The sequence below is a fragment of the Xenopus laevis genome, chromosome 3L (assembly GCF_017654675.1).
Source record: "Xenopus laevis strain J_2021 chromosome 3L, Xenopus_laevis_v10.1, whole genome shotgun sequence".
In the NCBI taxonomy this organism is placed as follows: Eukaryota; Metazoa; Chordata; class Amphibia; order Anura; family Pipidae; genus Xenopus; species Xenopus laevis.
The window spans coordinates 84,469,843-84,491,531 of NC_054375.1; the positions used below are offsets into that span (position 1 = coordinate 84,469,843).

A 21,689-nucleotide genomic window follows, 5' to 3' on the forward strand; every position below is an offset into this window, starting at 1 on the left:
TATTGAATTTTGTTAAACCAGCATTACCTGCTGGTCAGTTTCTGACATTGACGTGGTCAAGGAACTTGTCTGGAGAAAGAAAGAGGACTGGCCTGAACCCACTGCTGCCTACATCTACTGAGAAGGTCCTATTGCTTTAAAAAAAAACCACAATAATAAAAAAGAAAGGCTATACAAAAGTAAATATTGACAGCACATACATCCCTTAAAATCTTGGAATCAAACAAAATAAATAATGAATGTAATTTGCAAAAGTGCTTAGACTATTACTCTCATACATTTTACATTCACTTGTTTTTCAGATACTGAGATTTAGTGTATTCCCCTGTAGTAGTGTAATATCATATCATAACACAATTGTATCATAGCATGCATTTCTAACACAAGGCCCAAAAGAACTATAAGAATCACACAATGACATTGCTCTAAACATTAGCCTTTGCACTTAAACATTCTACATGTAAAGGCTCAAATATCCACACAATGTAGAGACAGACTCAACCCATCTAAATCATGGCAACAGGGGCATTTGTCAGAACTGGCCAATGTCCAACAACCACTAGCATACTTTGGTCAGTTCCAATACAATAGTGAAAAATGCTCTAAGAATATTAGAGCAGCTTTGTCATTGCAGAATGGTTAGCAAGACAATGGCATATGACATTAGCCTAACAGAATTGACATAATCTTTCCTGCTGTCCTTCACAATCCTACACTCTTTTCTACATGTGTCAGTATTCGAGTAACGTATGCATAGTATTCACATCTACTATTTATTTTACTCTTGAAGAATAATTCAGCTTCCACATGGCTATGGTTTAGTGCCTCCTGGAAGTTGTTTTTTTTTTAAAGTAGGATGTATTTTGCTTTATTTGAACATAGCAGATCCGTAAACAATGACAGATAACAAGGGTGATGCTTGCTTTAGTTTTACAGAAGACAAATGACCTTTCAAAAGTCACTTTGGATTTTCTTTCATTCTTGGTGCAGCTGAGTCAATACCTTGATGAAAAACAATTTATCTAAAGTAAGGGAACATAATGCATTCTCACTGCTAGGTCTGTGTTTGTATCAAACAGGACCAGGAGTAGCTGGCACTCAATAAGCATTTGATGAAGTCAAATATTCAAAACAGGATGGTTGTATACTAAAGGTTGCAATTTACTGTATGCAGGGCTAGTCAATATAAAAAAACATTTAAACAACAGGAAAAGAGCGAGGAATTGTAAAAATCAAGGCTATATCTCTTTTTAAGATTTAGTGATTTATTTAGCTCCTGGGTAGTTTATAACACAACCTCAAAAATATATCATAGAAATAATAAATACTGTATTGGATTTCCACATAACAAAGGCTAGGCAATTGCATGTCAGTTATTTGTTGACTGGAAACGCAGATTGCCATGCTTCTAAGTGATAAATGCCCAACAATCAATTACTTGCAGGCTATTTTCAAGTGAATATGGGTGATTTTGAGAATACAGTCCCTGCCTCCCTCTGCCTCAAAGTTTTAATTCTATAATTCTGTAGAGAGCCTTGAATGACATTTGACCTCTATTTATCTTCCTGTGTAAAATGTAGAACAGTTGTGTTAAACACAGCGTATCTGTTCTCTGCTGTGTAGACATTGTGACAATGCTGCCGATGCAAATGCATGCAATACGCTAAAATGGCCACAGTTACAGATGCAAATGATGCAAATCTGATTTTGGATGCCATCTTTTCTGGGCTCTGTATCAAAATGACTTCTCGCCAGATTCTTTAATAGCAAGTTTACTGCTTCTATTTATGCAGACCACAGTGGAATCCCTGGAGCTACCACCACCTTTAAGGGTTCCCCTGCATCAGTAAACAAACTTGGACACTATTTGGGTAAAAAAACAAGTGCTTAGCACAATGTTAGAGCAAATCTGGCATTTTATTAATTTTGTTTTAACTCTTAATATGGTCTAGTTATCAGTATCAGTATGTTTTATATTAATTAATTTTTTTTTAGAGCTGTTTTCTGGTTTGATGCAGTGAATTGTAGTTAGGTAGATTCAGTCTTCAATCAGTAAAGTATGTAATGACCTGGGTTACCCACACATGGGAAAAGAGAAGTGAATATTTTTAACACACAACCACATTGCTTATAAGGATCTGTTATGCATTATAGCTTTGAACAGTAGCCTTTCATATGCTGCAATGTAGAAGTGTAAGGTGGAATGGTCCCAAGGCAATGGTTTAACTGAGAATTTACTTTGTATATTAGTTTTTCCTTCCACCTCAAAGTGAACTATAGTTAGTATATATACATGTGTATTCATTTGATTATAGCCCTGGATTTTGTGGATGACATTGTCAAGTCAATATCAAAATGACAACCAACCTAGAACAAACCACCAGAACAGACAGTCTAAGGGGCCTATTTGCTAACATCCAAATTTCAATTTTTTCATGAATTGTATTTTTCCCCTACATTTTATTTTTATTATTTCTCTAAAACTCTAAAAAAAAATTGAGATGTATTAAGAATAAAGACCACAAAAAACTCTAACAAAAAAAATCTGCCAAGTAAAAGTAGTCAAGGTCCTACAGAAGTCAATGAGACCTACAATGTACACTGTGTTAGCATTAAGTGGCAACGAGTTTATGAATACACAACCAGACAAATAGGCTGGAAGCAATAAGCCTGATGTACCCAGTAAAATGGAAGAACCTAACACTAAGGAACAGATTATAATTCAGAAATTCTTTATGTTTTTTTATTGATTCGTCTCATCATTTATTGCTCAAAATGTTCTTGCACTGTACAAAGTTCCCATTGAGTTTAGTGGTATAACAACACAAAAATGATCAAGAAATCCTGAATAGTTTACATCAATTGGAGTGTTAGAAACATTTCAGTTCAAAGCCATGCTTCACTACTCAGTCTAGCCTCCTGTGTAAGAAAGAAGAAAAGGAAAGGTTTCTAGCCTGCTGACATAAAATCATATATAGTACATTTATCTATAAAGGAAGAAAGTAACAAATATTTTAGCAAAAGTGTTAGTTTAATTTGCCTTTTGTCAAGTATAAACCTATAAATTGAATGGAAAGGAGACATGCCATGTACTGTAGCAGCACTACTGACTGTTTTATCTGACCTTTCCTTTTGTACTCATGCCACAGAACAGCAACCATCTTTGTTACGACTTTATCTGGACTTGGACAATATACATCACAAAGCCAATCTTTGTCTGCCTAGCTGTAATTTCATTTTATCTCAGGCACCTGCAGATACCCTTAATCTACTTAAAGGAGAACTAAACCCTCCGAGCAACAAAAGCCCCCCTTAACCACCTGTTATCATCCCCTCTCCCTGCACTATGCATTAGTCAAAAAAGTGCCCCTGGGCTTCACTTGAAAACTCTATCAATTCGAGAGATTCCAGTTTTTTTCCTGCCGAAAATGCCATCAATTCGAGTTTTCAGGTTTATCAACTCAAATTCACTGATTTGAGTTTTTACATTCCAGTTTTTTATTAAATTAGAAACCATTTGAGTTGTGATGAAGATTTTCATTCATCCAGGTCATGCTATATCTAATATAGGTCAATCTAAAAACAACTGGACTTGCTGAGTAATCAATGAAGACGTTTCACTACTCATCCGAGCAGCTTCTTCAGTTCAACTGACTGTGCTGAGCCATTCGCTCTCCAAGCCAATGGCTCAGCACAGGAGGGAGAACTCTACAGGGCAAAACTCAGCTGTCTTTCTACACTTAAAAGACAAGGGACACCCTTTGAAGATAGCAAGGTCCAAATCTTGGATAAAGAAGACTGCTGGTTTGAACGAGGCGTGAAAGAGGTGATTCAGGTCAAGGTGGAGAGACCATCTCTGAACAGAGGTGGGGGCCTTCGACACCACTTGTCTGCTACATAGAATGCTGTTCTAACATCTGTACCCCGGCGGATTCAGAACACTTCACACATCCTATTCATGCAACTCTCACAAGTAACACCTCTTTCTAGGAGTTGCATGACACATTGGATAATCCTATCACAGTAACTACACAGAATCGACACCTCTGTGAATTTCTTCAGATGTCACCTCTTTGAAGAGTTACAATGTGCCATTGTGATTGGATTAGTGGAAGAGTTTATATGCAGAGAACTTCCCACACCAGTCAGTTGAACTGAAGAAGCTGCTCGGGTGAGTAGTGAAACGTCTTCATTGATTACTCCAGTTGTTTTTAGATTGACCTATATTAGATACATTTGAGTTGTGAGTTAATTTGACCTCATTCAAGGTCTAAAAAAGCTCACAAAGCTCTAAAATTCGGCCTTTGATAAATAACCCCCTTAATGACGGATCATGCTTTCATTATACAACATTTACTATCTGGGCTTGCAACTCCTTTAAGAATTTACTAAGGATGTAGCAATCAAATAATATCTAATTTAATAGTACTGAACTGTGCCTTTTTAGAAAAGGTTCAATTTTCATTTTCTTTTCTGCTGGGCTTGACCTGCTTGGTTAAATAAATAAATGCATCACAAGATATTGCATTGGGGTTTGAAGGTCAATAACATATCTTAAATTCAATTCAGCAAGTTACAGCCAGCCAGTAAGGAAAACAGAGTTTTGCAGAAAGAGCAAAGCATATTCATAGACAACTCAGAATTTAAAGAATAAATAATAATATTAATAAATATTAATAATAGATTTTCTCAGAATTACAAGCATGATTTTTTCATGAGACACCTTTCTAGATGCATGTACGAAGGAATGTAAATGTGTATTGTAAACACTGTTTATCATTTTAACTTATATAATATAGATTTTTGTCATAGTGGATCTTTTCATGATAAAAAAAATATTGAGAAATATTGTTGTTGCTTAAAAAAAAAGTATACATTTTAAATTCTAACCACATTTTTTTTGGTATATCACTGATTTTTGATACACGAAACTTCTGTAAATGCTTATTTTCTATCCAAGCTATGAATGGAAAAGCTCACTAATCTAGATCTTAAATGGTATGTCCTTCCAGAAAATTGTTTTTGCATGATGACAGGAAGCATTAATTTAAACTTATCAATGAGTTATTCTTACTGTTGTCTCCACTGCTTGTTCAGACTACTTGCATGATTGGCTCTAGTTCCCACAATGCCCCGCATGTTCTGTTTTCAAGCACAGAAACCTTACAGTATTTGACTTTGTGCTGTTCTTGAAAAACTCTTGCATGCTGTTATAAATAATGCCATTGTATGGGGTAAAGTGCTTGCATAGAATACTTTTTAATTGCTAATGGATAGTAATAGTATACAGAAGTGTGTAATATAATATACAGGTATGTTATATATATGTCTAAAAATGTTACATTTTTTTTGATGTTGGTTTAGGTATTTCCTGAAAAAAATAATGCTAAATAACGATCAGATGTGCTCTATATAATACTCTCAACATATTTTAGGGTACATATCATTCTAATTAATTTGCTTCTATAAAGGATTTAAAATTGTGGCGGTGTTGCCACCACACACAAACTTAGCTCTGATAAAAAACACTAGCCTCCTCAGCCTCACAAAAAATCAATTTGACAGACACATGTTTATAATTTGAAAAGTGTGTTAAAACACAATGTTCTAATTGTTAGGTTATATGTTCTAATTGTTAGGTTAGTAATGACACTGGTGTGCATATGACTGGTTAGCATGGTTCATTAACAATCATAATAAACTGCCAGGTGGCAAAATTACTATAAATGACACAAGCTATATTAAAGCTCATACAGAGAAAGGTTATTCTGGCACCTGTTTTGCATTAATTCACAGGGTCTGTGTAAAAACTGTCATATTGCTTTTAATTCGATTTAGAAAGGGAATAGAGTACAGTATGATTAACCTGTCTGGATTGCAGCATATTAAACTCCATACAGACATGCAGGGGGTGACAACAGAGGAAGCAGACCCTGCAGCTGCAGGGGGGACCAGGAGGTATAGGGGCCCCATGATGCTCTAATTCATTTCCAGTTTCAATAAATATTGGTAAAACAAGTCAACCTCTAGACATTTTGGGGGCCTGAAAAATAATTTGCTGTGGGGCCCAGTAATATCTAGTTGCACCACTGCAGGCATGTATTTTAAAACTGTAAGGCTAGGGCCAAAATCACTATTATGAAATATGCAGTTCAATTTCAGAGCCTACCACAGGCAGTAGCCTCTGTCTTCTGTTCACATCAGGAACCATGACAAGGGGACTCCTCAATTTGACCCTTGCCTTGAGCTATCCCACTTGTCCCCATGATTTATCTGTCCAAAGCTACTACTTGAGTACAACTTTATTAAAGCCTACAGAAATGATTATCACATGACTGCATATTTTTGTATGGTCTTTTTTTGTATGCATTCCTGTAATCTCCTGAAAAGTAGCGTAAGTAGATGTTACTTGGCCCCACAGAAAATAATTTTAGGGCCCCCAAAATATACAAAGGTTGTCCTATTTTACCAATATATATTATAATCATCCATAAATTAGCCAATAACCGACCTAGCTGCCTAGATCAGGAGAGCCCCAGCAATCAACACAGAGCATGTCTGTAATGAATTCTAGAGAATACACAAGGATACTTTGCTATTTATATAAGGACTATAAAATATCAAATGAAAATAGAATATTCTTGCTGCCTACTCATTATTTGGCTCATCTCATGAATTTACAGTCCTGTTTTTTCCCCTGATATTTACTGTGAAGCTAATATTAAAATGAAGAATGAACTCAAATTCAACTGCCAAGTGATATTTTTCATTAGACCTATGAGGCAAATGAAGAGTGTACAACAGTCCTCAATTTTCCTGTAAAGTGAACTAAGATGGCCAACTTTTTTATTGGAACAAATGCCTCAGTTGCTTTCTCAATTTCAAAAGATAATTAAACACAAAATGATGAAAAAAGGGATTTGATTGATGAACAGCTCTGTTCCTGGGCAATATCTCAAGATAAGGATTAAATTACGTCATGGTGCTTTCCTGGAGCACTCTGTTATTTAGTGGAGAGTGCTAATACGTTATAGCAACAGAGCTCTCATTTGTAATGTAAAAAATGTGAACATATTTACTAATGTGCAAATTCAAAATCAGAATAGAAAAAATAAGTGGGGCTCATTTATAAACTTTGCACAGGGCAGATTGGTTCAGACAGTGAATATATTTGCATGGTTATATTTATAAATCTGGATAAAACTGCAAATGTCTATAAGAGCTTTTTAAATATGGCACAAATAGCAAATTGCGAATATTTATGTGCATGCTCTGAGTTTGAATTACGCCACAACCTTGGTGGTGGAGAACATTTAGGTTACTTTCAATGCTATTTTCACACAACAACCTCGCACAATGGGCACACTCATGCAAACACCCGTCCCAATTGCGAGCCATTTCCGAAAATGTATGTGTAATGTGAATTCAAAAAAAACGGATAGACATGCACAGCAGTGCGATATTTTAGCGTTCAGGAAAAAGCATGGGCAATACAACCATTTGCGAAAAAATATGCGCTGCACAAACTTTATAAATGACCCCCACTGAGTTTATAAATACTGGACAAACCCAATGTCTGAATTTCATTGCAAACATTTGCTGCAAACTGGGGTACTATAAGTGTGTATATTGCCAAACTTTTTAGGGGAATGAGATAATTTGGCGGCTGTGGGTTGAGGTTGGTAAATCATATGCTAGCCTTATACTTAAAGTAATAGTAACACCAAAAAAATAAAAGTGTTTTAAAGGAATAACAATATAACGTACTGTTGCCCTGCACTGGTAAAACTGGTGTGTTTGCTTAGAAACTCTACAATAGTTTGTATAAACAATCTGCTGTATAGTTGTGGGGACAACATTCAAGTACAATATACACAGCAGATAACAGATAACTTCTGAAGAATCCTATTGTATGCTATAGATCTTATCTGTTAGGACAGAGACAAACACTCCGATTCGAGGAGATTAGTTGCTCGGCGACAAATCTCCTCTTCTTCGGGGCGTCTAATCTCCCTGAACTGCCTTCCCCTGCCTTCCGCAGGCTAGAGTGTAAATCGCCGGCGGGATGGCACTCAAAGCGATTCGTTTTCCGCAGTCGCCCGAAGTTTCCTCTTGTTACTGTTGCTTTAAATGCTTCACAGTAGTATTGTAATTGTATGACTCCGTGCAAATGGCTCGTATAACAATGGCTTGTATTTTCCCTCTACTTTAGGTTTGAAAACCTAAAACTCTGCTGTAAATAGTTGAACTGGTGTATTTTCTGGAAAATCATCAGGTAATTCGTCAATATACCAAATGCCAATTCCCATCAAGAGTGGTATTTGGCAAAGCATAAACAAAAAATAATTGGTCATTGGTCATACACATCAAAATGCCATTCAAATGTTTCTAAATAATCGTAGTTGCAAATGCTTTTTACAGTATAAACATATCAGCACTCATCAGTGCTTCATAAAATGCAGAAAGTTACAAAATGATAAGATATTCATTTCTGAAAAAATATAAAACACGAGAGGGCTGTCAGTGATGCAAAGGGACAGGGATTGGGGGGATCAGACGTCCGAGCAGGGAGATAAAACTTTTACAACTGGCACCATACATGGGACATATGTAACAAACTTCTGCTTTTCTGTTATAAAATATAACTTTGAACAGGCATTTAACTGGATAAGCAGAATCTTAGGTGAACAGAAGTTTTTTTTTTCAATGGATTGTATACTTGATCTATTCTTGATCCAAAAAAAAATGTGAACTGTCAACCCAGAATTCTTGTAAGTAGTAAGCAAAAAGCAAGGTGGTTATTTAGGAATAGCTGTTTGTAATAAAATAAAGTTCAGACATTTTAATTTCATTACAAATTCTACTGTGTACATATTTCTTTAATAATTGCAAAGACTTAATGTCATGAAATTGTACAGATACGATCAGTAAATCTAATTCTAGGCCTTAAAATGGATGCAAATGTATTAATTTTCAAAAGACCAGGCACAGGCTGTTATGTATATTTATGCCTTTATATAGTAATTTATCAATTTAAAACCAGCAAAACCCTGTGGTTTCATTCACTTATATCCTCATCTGGGCCAGTCATATATCTCCAAGATAAAGATATTGCTTGGATTATTACCAAGTCAAAATTTTTAATCTAACTACACTACTGAAGCTTTGATCATTAGAACAAGTTTGGGACAGACACAATGCAGAAATATGACTTTTGCAGGAAAGTTTCCTTGAATGGTGTATAGTGCCATCAAAATTTTCAGCAGTCTAATTTTTCTTTTCTTGTTACTTAATAATGCAGAAATGTAACACTGTTTCCTTGAATGGTATTGCTATTTTTGCATGTTACTAAACTGCTTCTATCAACGTCCTTATAAATGCCACCATCATTTTCTAATACAACTAGCTTCTACATTATATCTTCATATAGGCAAGACCACATCGAATTTTAGCACAGAATAGCACAATCAGGAAATTAGAAAATGATATCTGTTATGTTAAGCCAGTGATACTTCTATATAGTCAATAGAAGTGTGATATAGTGTGAAGAAGTCCACAGCCATTATTAATACCTATATATAATTTAACAGCAGGAAGTTCACAATAGAAAGAGATAATTATGTTGACCAGGGCAATAACTGGAAAATCAGAAGCAACATAGTACTATTATCCTAAAGTTATGTGCAATTTTTCTACTAATTGTTGTACAAAGGCATTATTATCAGTATATAAAATTGCCGATGTGAAATGATGAACCCAAGTCTAACAAACATAAAAAGTAGCATTTTTGTAATCTGCAATGATTTAGTGCAAAGGACCCCTGTCATCCCTCAAATGGCATAGGTAAGGAGGTAGATTTTGTATTACTTGAGCTCCAAAAGCCACTGTGTTGCCTGGTGAGTGTCTATGTTTGTAGAATTAGTGTTTTGGCAGGCAGCAGCAGTATTAACATGTCAGTGATGAATGAAATAACTAATTCATAAGAGACATGCTAGAATAAACCTCATTTCACATTCTAGAAACAAATAATGAAGAGGCTCAGGCTTTCATATATTTTTACTTGCTTATCTCATGCAGCTAAACTTCTCTCTATCCCCATGACATGTTCTCGCAGTCCCAGAGTGTTCTTAACAGCCCCTCATTACTCCATGCATTCTGCTTTAACAGATATACTACCTTAGCGGCATTCCCTACCCACCAGTGTTTCAGTCATGGTTCATTTATGTAATGGATTATGTACTGGGTTTAGGTAGAATCTGTGCTTTTATGTCTAAACAAGTTAAATTGCTGTGCAGCAAAACAATTAGATATAAACAGATGTTTAAAATATTTTCAATTTGACAAAAATTATAATTTATAAACCTCTTTATTTTGGACGGTTCCCAATTCACTGATGTGCACTATAGGCTCCAACTTCATTTCCACAGTGCCAAATACATAGGTACAGTTTCCTACTTCATACTGCTGATTTGTGCCACTGATGGTACCTCTAGACATGTTCTTTATCACTGTTTCTAAAAGTTTCCGAATTGAAGTAATGAATTGTTAAGCAAAGAATAGATGCTAGCCAAATTAATTGGGTGCACAACATGTCACTTCAGAATCTTCCTACTGCTGCACATTTCTTGAATAGATTATAACTGGCTAAACTCAAGCTAAAAGCTCTCTTGTAAAACTTTAAGGACAGTACTGACGGCCACATTTACTGGTTAGCTGTCTGGAGTTTATGGGGGTTATTTATCAAAGGTCGAATTTTAGAGTTTTTTCTATACCTGGAATGTACTCAAATGAACTCACAACTCAAATGGTTTCTAATTAAAGAAAAAACTTGAATTGAAAATACTCAATTCAGCAAGTTCAGGGTTAACAACCCAAAAACTTGAATTAATCAAGTTTTCAGCTAAATCCTCAAAAAAAACTTGAACATCATGAAGGCTATTAACATCTTCAAATGGTTCAAGGGACCTCTGCCATTGACTCCTACATGACCTTGACAGGTTTTAGATGGTGTATTTTTGGATTTGAGCTAATTTTCAGGGTCGGGGTATAATAAATCTAGAAATATTTCAGTTTTTTAAAAAAAATATTAGTTTTTTAACCCAAAAAAATTGAAAACTTGTGAAAAACAACTTGATCCTTAATAAATCTGCCCCAAACTGTGACTGTTTATTCCATTAAAGAGGATCTAAATAATCATTGATTAAACTTACTCACAGTGCTTCCCAAAGCACCATTGTCATTTACATACATTTTCTATTTTAAAGGTTTCTGAAATATTTACTAATTTATGGTTTAAACGGGGGAATATAATATGCTTCGTAAGTGCAAAAAGCATTTGCAAATACGCTTGCTAATGTTAGCGACCATGTTTGCACCATTTTTGACTGATTAAGACTTCAACGACTTCCTTGCAAAGTTTGCGACCAAACTGCTTTTGCCAATGTTCGCAGCGTATATAATAAAATTTTGCAATCGCAAACCGTTTTTTTGTGACCAGGGGCGATCCTGCCCAATTTGCCGCCCGAGGCGGCCTTTATTTTTGTCGCCCCCGCCTCCCCCACGGCACTCACCTTCAGTGCCGGACAGGGGTCAGGGGGGTCCACATCGCTAGTGCAGAGAGCGCAATTAGAAGAGCCGAATTTCAGGGTTGAAAAACGGAAATTCGGCTCTTAGTTACCAGGAGCGGCATTTTTGCCGCCCCTGGCAACCAGGGGGGGGGGCGATGCCGCCTGAGGCGAGTGCCTCAACTGCCTCATAGGCGGAGCGCCCCTGTTAATGACACAATATTTAAACTCCATTGAAACTCCAGAGCAGGTGTTAAAGGTTTGCAATGCACAATTAAAATTCGCAATGCAATAAAAGCATATTAGAAGAAGAATATTATATAGTGACAGGTACATTTTTATCTGCAAAGTTTTGCTCTTTGCAAATTTTATTACATTTCCCCCTTAGACTGCTAAAATCATGCATTTGTCTTATCAGCTCTTTCAGAGTCCAAGTGTTACTCATTGAATTCATGCTTGTATACAGGTATTTTTATACAGCATACAAACTATGATTCACTTTGAAGGAAAGAGTGAAGAATATGTATAACCTATTGTTTCAGTGAAAATAAGTAAGTATGTATATTTTAAGTTACTTTTATGGGGTAATTAAATAAAATTTGCAGTTTGAAGTGGACTCCTTTAATTGCCCTAGCCAGTAGGTAACTAATGAAGTTTCCTTTTCTTCTCAAAACAGCAAAACTCACATGGCTGAATGGCCAGACAGTCCAGTTCAGATAATTTGAAGATATCAAAGTCATTTGAAAACACACACATTTTATTTTATTGTTGTATAAAGAAGTAAAGATTCTTATAATGGAAAATAGTTTATTCTATTTGTTCTGCTATATCTAAGGGTATATTCATCAAAGTCAGATTTGTTCGCCTTGAATGCAAATGTTCTTGTGTGATTCATAAGCTGGTTTACACATTCGGATTTTTTGCACTGTATAGATTACATTCACAAATTAGCAACTACTGAATAATTGCTTCATAACCCTTATGCAAATGAAAAACATGTATTTTGTTTTCCCCTTACATCTTCCTGATATGATGATAGCGATGATGTCATCCAAATTGTAATAAAAAATTTGCCCTAGAGAGAGTAAATGACTTAATATGATGACACACACCAAATTCGTTCCCCTTAGTGACGGACTCAGGGCGGGTAAGATTGTATCCGGGTAAGATTGTATCTTTCACATACCTTGGGAGTTTGATCCGGTGATTTATCGAGGGGTCTGGGGCCTTGTGCACCTGGGCCAACAAAATTGAAGGGTGAGCTTGAAACCGGCACTGAGCTGCTTTGATTAATTTAGAAGTTTACCGCAGGACTCGCAGAGAAATTTGAATCCCAATATCAACACTGAATGTTTATGTGGCATTAATATGATGACATGTTTATGCCTAAAATGATTTTCCTAAATACATATTTACTTTGCTTTCTTGCCCATGAAAATTCCAGATGAAGTCCAGTCATTAGAGTGAGCAAACAAAGAGACTATTTCAGTTGCTGCTTATTCCTATTTATTTTAGCTGTATTTGATTTTTTTTTTTGAATGGGAGTCCTAAATATTCTAGTCCTAAACTGGAATAGAACTCATGCACATCTACTAACTATGGTAGCCACAATCACCTGTAGGAACTAGACCTAGAAATGAATAAATAAAACGTGTGTTTAAAACTTGAGATCTGTAAATGTTAACAGTTTGTGACTGCAATCTTGCTCATATATTCTTAAAAGGATATACACACCAATGTAACATAGTAAGTTAGTTCAAGTTCAACCCTTTGACTCTTTTTTTCAACCTCAATTGGTTAAAGTACAGGACCGCAATTCTTTTCTTGAATAAAAATGCCTTTATTAGGAACACTGGCAGGACCTGGATAAGCAACATTTCAGGCTACACAGAGTTTTTTTTTCAAGCTCTGTGTAGACTGAAACGTTGCTTATCCAGGTCCTGCCAGTGTTCCTAATAAAGGCATTTTTATTCAAGAAAAGAATTGTGGTGCTGTACTTTAACCAATTCATGTAAGAGGATTGGAAGGTGGCCATTCAGGGAACGTGCACCAGGACCCACTTGAATTTTTGTGAGCTGATTCTACCAACCAAGCAAGTCTTTTTTTAACCTGCCTGGTTGATCCAGAGGAAAGCTAAAAACCCCATCCAAAGCCTCACCAATTTGCCTCAGAGGTGGAAAACATCCTTCCTGAATCCAAAATAGCAATCAGACTAGTTCCTGGATCAACTTGTACTATGAGCTATCTTCCATAACCCTGTATTCCCTCACTTGCTAAAAAGCTATCCAACCCCTTCTTAAAGCTATCTAATGTTTCAGCCAGTACAACTGATTCAGGGAGAGAATTCCACATCTTCACAGCTCTCACTATAAAAAACCCTTCCGAATATTTAGATAGAATTTCCTTTCTTCTAATCGGAATATAGAGCATTATACACATAAAGAGGGGGTCTGTTGAAATGTATTACAGCATGTCTCTTCTCATTAGTTAAAATCTATTAACAGGGGTTTAACTAAAAAGATAATTTGATTAAACTTTTTCTTCTCCTCTTACAATTTGGATGGTTGGATGGGGTAACTAGTGTTAATGCGCTTCACTTTCATTGTTCTGCACTATTTACTGCAATAGATAACAAAAACAATATCTATTTTAAATAAAAACATAATGGAAAATGAATTTCAACACAAGCCCTATTTCTTGGGTCCTTGTTCAACCCAGCTGCATGTAGGCACCATTAAGATTTATTGCATCTCTAAAAGCATCATTTAAAAAACAAGACTATGACACTGTACTGCTTGCCATAGACATATCCCCTTCAACCTGAAAAGCACTGGCACAAAATGAGTCTGAGCAGAATAAAAGGAGATAAGTCAAACTCTTGATCAGTCATGAATGAAGCATGGCACAGAGCTATTCTGACAAGTGAAAGAACAATTTAAGTGTAACCATGACAACTGCCAGAATGTGTCTGAGTTTTGTGCGTCTGGCATTTGTGACAAAGAGGAAAGATTCATATGAAAAAGTGCACAGTGCTAGTAAGACTGGTTAAAACTACAGAGCTACTTGGCAGTGACAATAAGGTTCTACCAGCCATTATCTAAATGGAGGCACTATTTTCATTTTCAGTGTAATAAAAGCAAATACTTCTATTTCCCTGTACACACGCAGTTGCCTAAAATGAAATACCTGTATTTATAATAAAAATGTAGCCACTATATATAACCTGCATAATTCACACCAGCTTAAAGAAATTGTTCAGTATAAAAACTGGGTAAATGTCTCTAATATAAATAGTTAGCCAAAAATATAATGTATAAAGGCAGGAGTGACTATGTCTAACATAACAGAACACTACTTGGTTCTTGGTTTCCACTGACTGGATACCTTGGTGACCAAGCAGTAACCAATCAGTGACTTGAGGGGGGCTCATGGGGCATAACTGTTGCTTTTGAATCTGAGCTAAATGCTAAGGATCAATTGCAAATTCACTGAACACTTATGTCCCATGTGGTCCCCCTTCAAGTCGCTGACTAACTCAGAGTTAGAGAGCTGAAAAGCAGGAAGTTAGATTCTGGCTAATATCTGAGATATCTAGTCACTCAGTCTTTATTCAGTACAGTTTTGCCTAATATTAGAAACATTTTTTATTTTGCACAGCCTATTTATCCAGTTTTTATTTTTACACTGAACTGTTCCTTTAACAGTGTACAAGTACATAATAGAAAGGCTACACTTTAAGGTCTCATATACAGCACAATACATACTCCTTCTACATATGTAGAATTGTTTATCTCATTCTGGCAGCAAGTAAAAAAATGGATGCAATTCCATTCTAAACTGGTAGCCACTTGAGACTCATGTTGATTTTCTTGTGCTCCAAAGGCATTTTTCCTTTTGGCTAGTATTGTTTTACACACAACAAACATGGTAAAATGAATACTGGTGTATAAGGTCTATTATCGGAGACCTATTTGATGGAAAGTTTTTAAACACAGCAGCCATTTCCTATTAAATTTGGATTAAATTGAAAATATTCTATTTTCAATTTAAATAACCAGCTGTAGATTTTGATTGATTTGTAGTACCCTGTAATTGATGCTAACATAAATCCATATTTAAAGCAAAACAATTCAAAAAAATTCATGTTGTTTGTGACCATGGTGCTCAAGTATGGAAGAACTGTCTATCAGAAACATTCCAGGTCACAAGCATTCTGAATAACAAACCACATCTCTTTTCTTCTAATGACCAACTGGAAAGCACAAATGGAAGCTTTTGGAATGCTTTCTTCAGATGAAAGCCTTCACAAGCAAATCTGTAAAGATTAGGAATGTTTTCATTTCATTTTTTCAAGTCAGATAAAAAGTTATGCTTTTATTATACTTTGTGCTGTGTGTGTGTTGTTGAGTGGATTACTGTCTGTCTGCACACACGTTCCATATACAACATACTCAAAGGCCATTATTTGAAAAACCCACTGGTTTTTACTCTATTTTCAAAAATTACAGGTTAGACAGAAATAAACTAGACATTAAGGGGCCAACTCAGCAATCACAAATTTTATTTGTTCTTGATGAAGAAAAATTGCCTTTCGCCCACAAATTAAAATCTTTCTATTTATAAATCTTTCCTGTATATTCTTGCTGACACCTTTTGAAAAATATTATAGAAGCTCAAACCCAGTAAGATCCATTCAAAGCAACAGGTACATCACAGTTTGAATGATAAATCGATCACTGTAATAACTATAAAAGATTGTTTAAGATTGAGTTTAAGTATCCAATAATCCAAGGAAAATACAAGCAAACTGTAAATATATACCAGTCCACAGGCAAGAAGTCTTATGTTTAACATATTTATCATATTTTTACTTTAAATTCTTTGGTTAAGAGAGCCATTTAAAGGAAAACGGTGACAATGTATATGTACAAATATATTATTTGTCCCACATAAATCGTTATGCAAGTTATGGTGGTTCTGCTTTATAAATACTTCTCAGAGTCACATTGCTTGCCAATATTTTATTGCATAATTTCTCAGTTTCCTCCCCAAACAGCTCCAAAGACTTTCAAGCTTTATGGATGTATTTATTGCAACAACAAAACACTCTACATTTCCTACATCTTTTTATTGTTTTAGCCACTGGCAACTGTGATCATCCTTACAGTCACACAACTGCAAAAGTAAATAATTGCGTAATAGCAAAACTTGCTGAGACTATTATTATTTGCTTGGAGGACAGCCTTTAGAAAACACAAACATGTAGAATTTCCAGCTATTGATATGCACAATATATTTTCCACTGTATCAAAACACATATAGATAAATTAGCATCATTACACAGAGTAGTCATTCTCAGCTGTTCAAATTATATATAAGGTAACAAGAAACAAAGAGTGAAACAGAAAATTAAGAAATGTAATTAATTTGCACCAGTTTGCCAACAGATGAAAAGGGCTGCACTATAAAAACATTAAATAAAGTAAAACTGAAAGCACTGGGCATGCAGTCTTAGTCTATGCAGGCCATTCAGGCTGATGGTATTAACTAACTCAATAAATCAGCCTCAATAAACTGAATACCTTGATTGTGAAGTATTTTATAGGAAAATGTATTACAAAAAAGTCTTTTATTACCCAAATTAGAAACAAGCTTGTGATTAACCCTCACATTATTGATATGTTACAGGTTAGAAGGATAAATGAAAAGCCACTTTGCATTAGGAAACATGGTAGATCGTATATTGTATTACACTGTCATGCCTTGCCTACAAATTGTTCCGGTCCATAATGCCTCTCTTTCTCTCAATTAATGAGCTGATCAAGATCCTCCTTATAAGTTATTCATCTTGATTCTCGGAGTTTAAGTGCATATTTATAAGGCGCATCATACCAAAAGACAAAACTGCACCCAAGGGTGTAAGACAGTTGAACTAAAATTAACATTGCCCAATTTGTAGACTACTCTTTATTTGGATTGGTTCCATAAGACTGGTAGAAATCCGATTTGGTACTAGTTTTTAAAAAAGGAACAATACTGAAAGCATGACATTTTACACAAGTGAACCATAGAAATAAATTAAACAATAATAAAGGGATGTGATTGAAGAATACACAATAGAGCATTATCTGTTTACAGCTAACATATTATATTTTTACGAATTGCTTGTGGCAAAAAAAAAAGAAAGAAATCTCTTTGGCTTCTGTTAGGAAGCAGCGGTAACCTTGATCAGAGCAAGTCTATTCATTTGATACAATAAGGTTTAACATACAGTATAAGAGACTGGTGCCAAAACTGGGGCACTTGACTTGGCAAAATGATATGCACTTGCATAGACAGCACAAAGTTGTGTAAATGGAGCTTATGCAAAAGGATCCAGTGTTTTACGCATTTCACAGTCCTATCTAATGATGCCCCTTAATTTTGTGGCAAGGAGTAACTATTGCCTAACATTCACTTGTTACATAAAGACTTGGGCACTAATGCAGAATGGAAAGAGGAACTCTATCTGTTTTATATTTAAGTTAAAAAGTAACAATTTTGAGGAGCAATATGTCCCCATTTTTAATGATTAGTTCAATAAATATAGTTTTTTTTTAGTCCTCTATAAACCCCTCCCTTCCCCCAGCTGCATTATGTTAGACTATGCAGGGCTGGATTTCAAAGTTATATGCCCTAAGGCTGGCGGTCAGATACCCTGCATGCTGTCCATTTCCCCTGCCTCACATGGATTGCATGCTCACATGAAAGAAAAAGCTGAAAGATAACGGCGCCAATCCCACAAGTTGCTATATATTAAGGAACAGGAGCCGTACCAGGATTGGAGATTTAAAACCTGGCACAGTCCCCGGTACAGCTCTAAATTACTGTGGAAAGTGGGCGGCATGCAGGGGCGTACTCACCTTGCATCATGGCAGAAGCAACCCTGGCAGCATGCCATCCCTAAAACTTTGCTGCACTAGGCCCATGCTTTTGTGGCCTTCCTACCAATCCAGCCCTGACGCTTTGAGAAGCTTATACAGAGGCTTATACAGAGGCTTCTCAATGGATTTTTTTTACCTTACTGAAGTAGAACTTTACTTTCAGATTTTGCACTGATTAGTGCAAAAATATCACAAAAACACATATTTCATAATTAAAACAATAGAGCAAAGTGTTTGTTCAGTCCAAGCTCTATTTATTATACTAACGTTGAAAAAGGGCTATACTGACACTTTCATTTGGATTAACCATTCATGTGCGGTACACAGAATATACTGTATGGACTCTTGAGTACACTATTACCAGTACAGTACATTTCTAGCAGATGTAGTACCAATTCATTCACATTAGTAATGGAAATGTCTCTTTGATTAATTTTAGGTTACAAATCTTGTTACAAAATGTATGGTTATAACTAACTTATGGGAGAGAGAGAGAGAGAACACCAGGGGTCTTTTTTCATCAAAAATGCAATATATTGTGTTGAATGTTTACAAATATATTGCCCCCTGGTGCTAGTATTTTCTTTCTCTACAGGTGCACTGCTACTATGTGCACAGGGGCAGTTTAATGGAAGGTGGTGCTGTCCATATTTTATATATATATATATATTAGTACCCTAATTCCTAACTGCAAACTAACGGTGTTCACAAAGCACTCAAATGCAGTAGTTTATGTGAAACCTTTCAGTGGATTTCTAGATATAAATCAAATTGGTTTATAATTCTAGTAGATGTGATGAAGTGCAAATGGAATATCAATTCAGGTGACTGTGAGTGAAAGTATTCATTACTCCTAGAGAAATACCCTCATCACAGTTATGAATGGGACTTTTTCCTCAATGAATGACTAGGCAGAGCTTTGTTTGAATACCAATTACCTCACGCTCACTAATGGACGGCATGAAGAAACTATGTCAACAGAATCTGTGTAATAATCATAAAACAACACAGAGGCTTTTGCACACATCAAATATCCATGGCTGCATGGAGTTTGAAAATTTAAATAAGATTTACTTAAAAGAGTAATGATGCAGTACATACTACTATATATATACTGTGTATCTAGGGGAGGATCTAATGTTGTATATCTGAGGATCTAATGTTGTGTATTCAATAAAACAACACTCCATTCACTAAACTAATGGGAGAGTGCTGATCCTTCACACCATTATATATATATATATATATATATATATATATATATATATATATATATATATATATATATATATATATATATATATATATATATATATATATAAAGCACAAAAAAACCGCACACACAGGTCTTTGTAGTGAAAAAACAAAGATAGTTTGCTTTATTGCGACGTTTCGGCTCCTAAACTCGAGCCGTCATTCCTGATGACGGCTCGAGTTTAGGAGCCGAAACGTCGCAATAAAGCAAACTATCTTTGTTTTTTCACTACAAAGACCTGTGTGTGCGTTTTTTTTGTGCTTTACAGATTACTTCTTTTAACCAGCACCCAGGCATTACCTTTGAGTGACTGGTGCACCAGCTTTGGACTGTATATATATATATATATATATATATATATGTACATAATAATAATCATCAGTGATATACTGTATACAGGTCTGTTTAATAAATGCTGTGCCATGTACCACTCACTGTACAGAACTAACTACATTAACTCATGTACACAGACAGACGCTGCGCTCTTTTGCATTTTTTTTTTACAACAGCACACAGCAATTAACATTCTTACGATTACTGCTGTGCAGGTTAATTGATAAATGAAGACCTTGTATGGAATATTTGGTACACAAGTAGTGTTTTGGCCTAATGTGAATATATATTCTTAACCTAAGGTTGGCTAAGAAGAAACCAGCTGTGAAAATAACACATTGATATTTTTAACTTGGGAACAGAAGCAATTGCTGTAATTATTATAACTGAAACTCTGCAATTAACAGCATACAGGTGTACGACTTACAGGTGCTGTCTAAAGATAACAATTCATAGTCATATTGGATTTACAATGCATCTCAACATTCCATATAAATAAAAGAACTGTGTAATAAAAACAGTGATCAATAGTATCTATGTGCTAGGCACACTCTATAATGAACAGATTATGACCAATACATTATATAACTAATCACGTAAAGCCAGCTATACAAAAAGAACCAACATCTTCAACTGATTTAGTGGCAAAAACAAAATGACTTATTTGCTGAGCTCCAAATAAGTGCTTTACAGATGCACTGAGCTCAATTAAAGGTCAAACTAAGAACACTTTTGTTACTCTAACATTGAGAAACCAATTTATAAGATCAATGAGCTTTGTTTTACATTCAAGCTATGTCTGCACTAGGCCAATAAAAAAACATTCATTAGCAGTTATATATATGTTTTGCAGACACAATCTATCTACAAGGTATGACAATCTTAAGGAAAACCAAAGAAAAAAAAAACCCAAACATAATTTCAAGTGAGTGAAATAAAGAGCAATCTACAATGGCAAAGTCTATATTATAACATGGCAAAGCTGAATACTAAGCAACGGTTATTCTGTTACCTTTAAATGTACATGAAATTATAATCAAGATCCTTGAGAGTGGTCCCCCTGCTTCTAATTGCATTGCATCTTCCTTCATAGAACGAAATCACAAGACTCTTCCATTAATCCGGATTTCATGGCAGACGAGAATGTGAGATGATAGACAAAGACTCACAACGCCCAATACAAAATAAAACTTTGTTTGCTGTAAACCTCAACCATGAATACAAAAAGAGTGAGGCACATGGAAAAATTAAAAAGGAGATGAACTGCCTGTTGCAAAGAGCAAACTGTTTTTCTAAAACGCCTTCTTTCTGTGTAGCTAATTAACATGTTTAAACAAATTCTTCCAGACAAACTGGGGAGGTTTTAACTTGACCAGTACCGAAGGCGTTACAGGAATTCTTTTCAGACAAACCGTAACAACTTACCATTCTCTTTGCACTCTTCTGGAGGCTTTGCTTTTTTTGCTAACCGTGGATCCAGCCATGACGTTGTCTTTGTGTTGTGGCTGAAAAGAAAGGAGACCACTTTGAGAAGGGCATACTGAAATGAATCACATTTATTTCTTGAAAAGGGGAAAACATAAAAAAAAGAACAGAGACAGCAAGAAGAATAGG

The 21,689-nt window shown here is 35.5% G+C and overlaps 1 protein-coding gene across 12 annotated transcripts in view; it reads right to left on the reverse strand.

Moving 5' to 3' along the window:
• Window positions 1–21,689, reverse strand: part of LOC108711202 (membrane-associated guanylate kinase, WW and PDZ domain-containing protein 2) — a 441,642-nt gene that overhangs the window by 106,628 nt on the left and 313,325 nt on the right. For all 12 annotated transcript variants that reach the window (XM_041586534.1, XM_041586537.1, XM_041586536.1 and 9 more), the window contains one exon: window positions 21,501–21,580. In XM_041586534.1, coding sequence (XP_041442468.1) covers window positions 21,501–21,580 — 80 coding nt within the window. The remainder of the gene's footprint in view (window positions 1–21,500; window positions 21,581–21,689) is intronic.